The sequence below is a fragment of the Amphibalanus amphitrite genome, unplaced genomic scaffold (assembly GCF_019059575.1).
Source record: "Amphibalanus amphitrite isolate SeventyFive unplaced genomic scaffold, NRLGWU_Aamphi_draft 000772F_arrow, whole genome shotgun sequence".
In the NCBI taxonomy this organism is placed as follows: Eukaryota; Metazoa; Arthropoda; class Thecostraca; order Balanomorpha; family Balanidae; genus Amphibalanus; species Amphibalanus amphitrite.
The window spans coordinates 281675-290533 of record NW_024882266.1 but is presented as its reverse complement, the minus strand read 5'-3'; the positions used below and the strand labels follow the sequence as shown (position 1 = coordinate 290533).

Sequence of the window (8859 nt, the reverse complement as noted above, 5' to 3'; positions counted from 1 at the left end):
CTTCAGAGCCCTGTTCAAGTGCTCTGCGGCCGCCGCGGCTCCCGCGGCCGGGAGGCGGAGCCTAATTTCGGTTAGGTTGAACACCCTCGCGGCTGCGGCCGCTGCGGCCGGCGACGAGAATGGCACGGTTGTTTTGAAAGGAGATGCTGATCAAAATTTTGTGTGTAATGGCTCTATAACGGCTTTATTACTTCAATTAGTACCTTTTTGAAGCAATTATTCCTTAACAACATAATAAAATTAACCGAAACAAAGCGCGAAATCCGCAATGTTTTGTCTCACGCGCGCAGTTTATGTCGAAGTTTCCCTGCGGTCGCTCCCGAGCGCGTATATTCGGATGCAGTATGAGTAGAGCATGGGTCCCGAAAAATTCTTCAGAAACTAGAGAAATTCTCGCGGCCACCGGCATTTAGGCGATCTGCTCGTGCTTTTGTCACTGGAGCGCTTCTTTCACGGAGATTGCGCCGGCCGCCTGCAACGGACGAAAAATACACGGCTTTGCAATCCGGCTGATCGTGGGAAAATACAGCCGGAGGTCTCGGCTCTATGCAGGTATACCACCGGGAGAGATGTATTTATTGTATAGTATATACCACTGGCTCGATGTATAGCCTGCAAGTTGGCTTTGGTGCAAACATGTCAAACAGGGTATAGGGCGGATCGATGTAAGCAAATCAGACGTTCAATTGACAATTTCCGATTCTTATTCGATAATTACGACCAATTATATTTTATTTTGGGAAGTGTTATTGGGACCGGAGCAATAAAATCTCATTTTCCCCTGTCTCCTTACCTATCTCCCAAACCCCTTGCTCACGATCATCTTTCCTCTCTTTAGGTATCAGTCTCCTTCCCGTCCTCCCCGAGTCTCTGACAAGTACCTAATATCCATATCTCTAAGTCTTTTCCTTCATCTGATCCTCCTTTCTCTCACCACCCTTCTCTCTCTCTCTCTCTCTCTCTCTCTCTCTCTCTCTCTCTCTCTCTCTCTCTCTCTCTCTCTCTCTCTCTCTCTCTCTCTCTCTCTCTCTCTCTCTCTCTCTCTCTCTCACCACCCTTCTCTCTCTCTCTCTCTCTCTCTCTCTCTCTCTCTCTCTCTCTCTCTCTCTCTCTCTCTCTCTCTCTCTCTCTCTCTCTCTCTCTCTCTCGTCCGTCTGTCCATCTCTTTGTCCGTCTCTCCGTCCGTTCGCCCGCCCTTCCGTCTCTCAGTCCGTCCGTCCGTCCGTCCGCCCTTCCGTCTCTCAGTCCGTCCATCCGTCCGTCCGTTTCTCCATCCGTCCGTCCATCAGTGTCACTCTCTCCGTCCGTCCGTCATCAGTCTCTTCGTCCGTCCATCCGTCTCTCCGTCCGTCCGTCCGTCTCTCCGGAGGTGCAACTTTTCCCAAATAGTTCTTGGAACGTCACACAGTATATCGAATAATCGAACCCACATATTACATAGAGGTGCAACTTTTTCAGGTCCCACGTTCACCACGTCCAACGTTCTAACAGGTCCCAATTTTCCTGCCTTTTGGGTCATTGACCTGACCTGGAAGGTCAACCGATGACCTAGGACCTTAAAATTGGGTATCATCGGCTTCCTCTCGTCACGGGCAACACGCTGGTTTTTTTTCCGCGAAGCTCTAGCTTGATCAGGAGCGAAACGGCAAGGGGTTATACCTTATACGTTCGCGGCTGAAAAAAAAACGCCTATACGGGCGAGCGTCAAGTTGAAAGCATTAATTTGGTTCAAAACGATGATGTAGATAAGTTAGTTATTTAAATCTAAATATCCTATGACGAGAGCGATGGACATTTTTGGTATGCAGTGTTATCCATTGAAAACAGGTCAAAGCTATTGAGTTTTTAATTTAGTGGTCGCCGCTTACTAATCATGCGGCATACACGCCGCACATAACCGCCAATGCCGCAACGCAGCTTAAATTTCGAAGTAAGCATTTAGTCTCACCCGCATTCATATGGTGGTCCGTCGTGTGTGTCCGAGAATTTCTCTAGTTTCTGAGGAATTTTTCGGGACCCATGCTCTGCTCATACTGCAACCGAATATACGCCTCCCGAGCGACCGCGGGAGCCGCAGGAAGAGCTACGCATTACCCAGAATGCTGCTCTCGCCTGATTGGCCGCCAGCTAAGCTCCGCCTTTTTGGCCGCGGGAGCCGCGGCGGCCGCAGACACTTGAACAGGGCCCAGGTTACAACTTATCACTTCCTCCACACTTCTGCACTGGCGCGCCTCAGCTTTTTACTTGTCATTCGCGCTTCGAATATTTTGCGCCATTTTTGTCGGTAAACAAGACTTTCTGAACTGTTCTGTTCAAAACGTGATATTTCACTGCTGGTAGAAGTAGCTGTTAACAAATCAGAAGTGACCGAGAGAAGAAATTCCCCCAAAACGGCTTTTCATTTGCTGGGAAACCTGAGAAAGCAGGAACAGTGGCATGTCCCGAACAGGTTTCCACTTACGCAGCTTGACAGCCCTAGCTTATTTTTGACATGCCCGCCACATGATCTGACGTCAGTGGAGCAAATAATCACAATTCACAGCCACATCATACTCTCATTGAATGTGGAGAATGGAGATTGTAATCCTTTGCCAAAATACGTTATACGCGAGTAGGTGATTTTGGTTAATTACAGACTATACGTTAGTCCAATGTCTGTTCGAGCAACATTTACAACATACCTTCAGCTTTGATTGACGTATGTCGCTGAAGTTAGCGCAGGCTGATTCTCCATCGAATGCATCGCCGAGAAGCGAGCCCTTTCACAAAAAATGCAATTGGTGGATCGAGGCCAGTATATTGGTGCAGTCAAGCACAAGCAGTGGAGGCCGCCGATATCACTCCTTGCAAGAAACATGACTGGGAAGATATCATCACTGACGCGACAATAAACAACATATATATGCCGACAAAGAACGTCATTCAGCCTCCTAAGCAATTCCCGGTGAGGCGCAAAACACACTGAAGACAATGCCTTTCAAATGCGCTGAAAGAAAAAGTAAATGGCCACAAAACGTCCATCTGCGCTAACATCAAATGTTTCCGGATAAGCCCTATCAACTTGAGCTATCCCGAGTTTCTTGAATACTTTCAGTTCAGTAGCGTAGCAACTATCAAATCTCATTTAATCTGGACCGAACACTGCTGAACAGCGCAGTTATTTTCATCAGACAAAGAAGCATCTCAAAGGCATTCCTGCTTACCGAGACAAAACTATGCTTTCACTTATCCATCCGTTCCATTTTGTTCAATTAGCAAGACGAAATGAAACTCACTGGTTGATTATATGACGGGATGCATTTAGCCGATTCAACTTGACTTGGTTAAGCTAGCACACGAAAATGGCCACTTCATTCCATGTGAGCACACACGTACTACCAAATACGGTGCACACTCAAATCTACCATGTGCAAAATGGCGAGTGTAGATGAAGTTGAAAACTCACACTTTCATAGCATAATACCTGGTGAAACATTCACCAATCGATATCTACCAGCATCATTCACACATCTCGGCAGCGACAAAAGCTATCACTTACGCAGGTGTTGCGATCGCCCAAAGCGCGTCCCTCCCAGGCACTCACTATCCATACCTGGATCAATCTCCGGTGCCACCCGCCCGCCTCTTACCCCCCTCCTTGTCTCCCCGCCCATCTCGTACCAACCTCCCCCTCCTCCCCGTTCTGCTATCCGCCCCTCCGCCTACCGCCTAAGAGTCCTGGCCGGTCTGTAGGAGCGTCAGTGCCTTCTGCAGGTTCGCCACTGCTGTCGGCACATCCTCGTAGTTCAGTGCGCTGTACGCCAGCTTGCTGTATTTCTGTGCCTTGGCGATCTGATCAAAGTTGAGTGAGACGGCCGAGCCGCTCGCAGCGGCGGCGCGCGGCGCCGGGGCCGGCGGGGCGGGTGTGGGCGTCTGTGCCGCCGGGGGAGGGTGGTGCGGGGTCGGAGCCGGCTGGTAGGGGGTCGGAGCCGGCTGGTAGGGGCCGGGAGCCGCCGGGGGCTGGTAGGCGCTGTGTGCCGGGTCCTGCGGCTGGTGGAAACCCACTGGGTGAGGCTCCGAGGGGCCCGGTTCCTGCGGCTGTGACGGCACCGACAGCGAAACGTCGCCTTCTGCTTCGTCTGCCAAATACAAGACGAATAAGACGTCAGCAGAATCGGCTCACTGGCAATTAAGTCATCGATTCTCAATATCATTGGTCAACGAATCTTCGCATTGGCTGAACCCATTATGACATTCAATACTTCAGCTTGATATATCGATAACGCCTGTGTATCTAGAACATATCTCGAATGTTCTAGTCATTAGGTACCCTTTCGAGTCTGATTACTCGAAAGGGTACCTAATGACCTTTACTTAAGGTAAATACTTAAGGTAAATATCGACAGTTCCCAGCAAGAAAGTGTCAAATTTTTCGAAATTGACACTTAGGATGTTCTTGCTGGGAACTGTCGATATAACAGAGACAAAAAGCAGGATGATGCAAGTAGGTACCTTGTTGAATAAATTACGATGTATGCGATGAATTAAAAAAATAAAAAAACATAATAATAATAATAAAATATGAATACAATAATAGAAAAAGGAAACAATCGCGTCGCCGTCGGGCGTCGCACACCATGTAAAATCAGTTTCGCCTTTACTTCGATCCATTTCTCACCCCAAGAATCTTGACCCTAACAACGATTTACAGGTCTTACCAGTCACCACTAGCAACTTTTACAGATCTGCCTCTGGGTCGACCCCGTGCCACCTACCGTCTCCGCCGCCGGCGGGCCCCGGCTGCGGCTGCTCGCCGTTCTTCAGGCAGTTGTGGATATACGCCGCCTTCCACTTGGCGTACTTGCGCTGCTCCTGCACCTCCACAGAGAGCTCGCCGAACGTCTCACACACGTCGAAGATGACGCCCGCTGTGTAGAAGGCCTTCACCACGTTCCTAGGACAGAGGGAGTGGCGAAGTTAGAACTTGTAGATAGTTGTGTTGAGTTGTCTCGAACGTACGACACTATAAATCATTCTAAAAAATAATATCGAAGCGAAGTCCACTCACATCAGCTGTGCTTTTCTTTTTTCACCAGGCTATCGATTTGTATCATGACTCCAGGGAACTCAATGCTGAATTGATTTTTCTTCATCTCGACTTATTTTACAATTCAAATCAACTGTCTATTGAAAGTTGAAACCCACAATCAGAGTGAGCAACGATAATGAGAATCAATCAACTATCAATATCAAGCGACCTAATACCAGCGAGCTGCTCGGGCAAGCCAGGTCAGCCTGAGGTCGTTCACCGACTTGTTGAAGCGCGCTGCCCGATCCTCCTTATCTGCCCAGAGGAACAGACGGTTGGCGTAGTTTTCCACGTGCGCCTGCGCCACCACATCCTGGACGATAGCCTCATTGGCGGTACTGGCCTATGGGTGTTTGCGCGGGGACGGGGGGGTACAGGTCAGCAGTGGTCGAGTCACTTGAATAACTGTCGTGTGTGCACTGCCTGACACAAACGACTGAAGTCAGTCATTTATGTTTATATCGATCAGTGGCGGATACGGAAATATAAGACACATGTGTTTTACGTTCTTTAATTATCCAACAATAGACTTTATGGTGGAAATACGATCAAAACGAATCAAACAACTGCAAAAATAATTATATTGACGCATAGAACCTCTGTATACCAAGGTCAGAGGTACCGAGGTATATACCGAGTTCAACCAGAGCACACAAAGGCCATTATTGACGAATAACGTACCTTTTTGGTATTTTCCAGCCAATCCATCAAGGGAATGAGAATGGCTAGCGACTCATTGGACTTGTCAATTCCCATACCCGTCTGGAGAGCATACAAACGACCTGAAACAGAGAAGGCAACAACAATGCGTCAATCAACAGCTTTATTTATTTGTTTGTTTATTCGGCCTCAAACCTCCCTTGCTGACTGGGCTGGTGCGAGGTAGGGGTGGTGCCAACCTATGGGCGATTTGGTGCGATTGCTTGGAAAGCTTAAGAGATAAACAGCTGAATTGCGGCATAACTGACCATTGAGTTAACCCTCGCTGCCCGAGGGAGGGGGGGGGGGGTGCCACTCCCCACTGTTTTTTTTTCGTGATAGCTCCGAACACGCTGGCGATGGAGAGCTGAAATTTGGCATACATGACCTTTGATTCAAGCCGGATCTTTTGACACCAACCGTATTTTAGGGTCAGGTCAGGTCACTGACCTATGATTTCATAAGTGAACCTCTGCATGGTCTTCAGATGTCTCCACTTCGCAACGCCTTCAGTACCAGAGGAGCTATCCCAGGGAGATGAAACTTTCAAAAGCTAGTAATTAGTATCCATTAGGACTAGGAGTCTCACAACGTCCTGTCTATCTCAGAGTTTTCCTAAAGGTCATATGAGGTCAGGTCATTTTCGTGACCTCACCATTATAAGTCAATGGGAGAAAATGAAACTGCTATTTTGGCGCCAGGAACGATCTTTAACTATCTCAACCACACGTAAATCGTGATTTCATGCAATCCTTGCAAGTTTTGATGCTTCACTTTTGCATTGTTGACCCTGCATGGTCACTAGGGTCGTAAGAGTTTCTCGCCTCCTGATGAAATAGAGTTAGCGAGTCGGAATTGCCAACATATATTCTTTTATTTGGAAGAAACCCGAAAACCCAAAAACTCGCAACCCGCATGCGAGGTCCAATGTGGGGTGGCCTTGAGTACAAAAAAACGCCCTGAACCCAAAAAATGACCAGTTTACATCCGCACTTTAGTAAAGTAATCTTGATCCGCACTGACCTAAATTAGTGATATGAGCCACCAGCCTGCACTCTCAGTAGTATGGATTGGAAACGAAAGGAGAAATACCTACGCCATTTAACTAAACGGCTTGACAACATATACCCAGTTATAGAAATAAAGATAGGTATGAACGGCTAAATGTGGGATCATCTCATGCATGCATTTTTTTTACAACTATCGTTGGGTCAACAGCTGTCTTGTTCAACAAATCTGATCGGCAAGTCATTCACAGCCGATTTGACTACTTAGCCGCGGTTATGTGGTGGTCCTCAAGGCCTGTCATCAGCCATGTGCATCTCGCCCTACCACCGAGCGACAACACCAAACTCACATAAGCCGAGCGCATCTCGTTTACAATGCTGCAGAATGCAACAGCCTCAGATTCTTTCCATGCAACTTATTGGCTGCGTGAATCATACACAACACAATAAATCGTTCGCATTTGACTGCTTGTAACGGTGGAAAGGTGGGGGGGGGGGGGGGGTCTACTCCTGCCATCGGCCGTGCATGGTGCACATCTCGAGTCCCTGCCATCGCCCTGCTCATCCCTGTCACTCTACCGTTGGGTGCGGTTCGTGTAATAACAGTGCGACTTGCGGGCGACCCACGTGCATAGTCCGTTCTGACCACCCCACACTCAATTAGACACGAGAGCATACTGAATTACATGTTCATTGTTCAAGATCCAACTCTTTGATTTTCCTTATATATCTCATCTGGTCTGTCATGTCCGTTGCTGAGCCAAATCTGTACCGCACCAAGCCAGAATCGGCACCCACCAACTCCGCACCACACCGCACTAAGTCCGCACCAGCCGAACAAGCCCGCACTGACAAGTTCCTGCCAAAATTGCCATGCTTTGCAGACTGGACTGTAACTCAAACTCAGACTCCACAGCCCTGCTAGCTCTGCAGTTCATGGATTATCAATGACTGACTCCAACTCTATTTTCCAAAATTGACTCTGACTTGTCAGTACTGCCGACTCCGACTCAAACTGACTCAACTTTGCAGCCCTGGGCCCTGTTTCACTGCCTGACGCTGCGTGCTCTGCAGCGCGCTGGGAGCCCTGTTGTCACTCGAATAACGTTGTGTGCGATTCGTTAGCTTATGATGAATCGAGTTAGGAACAGAGGTCCTAAAAAAACAAGTACAAAGAGAACCGAGGGTTGAGTGTGAATGCTGCTAGCATGCTGCTGGCGCTGCCGGCACGGCGCACTAGCATTTTGCAATGGTTATAGCTGAGGGTCAGGGTGAAGTTTGTTGATATTGCCATGGAAACCCAATGCGTGGACACGCGCAGCACACTGCAGCACTCTGCAGTGAAACACCGCCCTGGTATAAAATATTAATCTTTGGGGTGGTTGCCTGTCTGTGAATTGTGATCTATTTAGGGTCTCTTTAAAATAAAATGATCACATGAAAAAGCTCAACAGTGACAAAAATACCATGCATGCAAAACACAACAAAAACTCACACCAGTAAGTGATGACAGGATCCCTTTTTTCATGTTCTGAGGCAACTTTCAGAAAATGTTGAATAGGTTTCAATATAGCAGGAACTGGTGGCAAGTTTAAAGCCATTTTACATTGAAACAGAGAACGAAGGTAAAGTAAATTTTTAAAGCTTTATGTCCAAAAAATATTGGACTATTATATATATCAATCTGGACTCTAGACGATTATTTTATCACAGCGCGTTCTCCGAAATCCAAATGCAAATGCCCCTTGCAGTCAACTTGCAGTAAACAAGCAAACATCAAGGATCAATTTATGACGATATTGGAAGGGTTTTTTGGTAGCAAATTAAAATGACGTCATATCACTGTGAAGTTTTCCTTTCACCAGGGTTCAGGCAAATTTGGAGACTACCTTACGAACTCGTCAATCGCTCAAAACTACAACTTTTTAGTTCCAATGCTCATGTCAAATTAAAAAATGCTATCTCAAATGATGATTTGCATAGAATGATTTGGGGGATATTTCATTCAAAAATGCCTTTTTTGGCCTTTGGGGGAAGAATGCAGAACAATTTACTCTGCCATGAATGTCTCAAATGCGTCTCAGC

The 8859-nt window shown here is 47.4% G+C and overlaps 1 protein-coding gene across 2 annotated transcripts; it reads right to left on the bottom strand.

Moving 5' to 3' along the window:
• Positions 1–2777: 2777 nt before the first annotated feature.
• LOC122365913 (vacuolar protein sorting-associated protein VTA1 homolog) lies at positions 2778–8530 on the bottom strand. Of its 2 annotated transcripts, none has more exons than XM_043337533.1 (5): positions 8270–8530; positions 5750–5850; positions 5293–5411; positions 4755–4933; positions 2778–4118 (listed from the first exon to the last, which is right to left on the bottom strand). In XM_043337533.1, exons 1-5 carry the CDS (start codon positions 8373–8375, stop codon positions 3709–3711), a joined length of 915 nt encoding a protein of 304 aa, XP_043193468.1. In that variant the 5' UTR covers positions 8376–8530; the 3' UTR covers positions 2778–3708. The 2 variants fall into 2 exon arrangements, with proteins under 2 accessions (XP_043193468.1, XP_043193467.1); XM_043337532.1 differs by having other exon boundaries at positions 5245–5411; positions 8270–8521.
• Between the last annotated feature and the right edge of the window lie 329 nt (positions 8531–8859).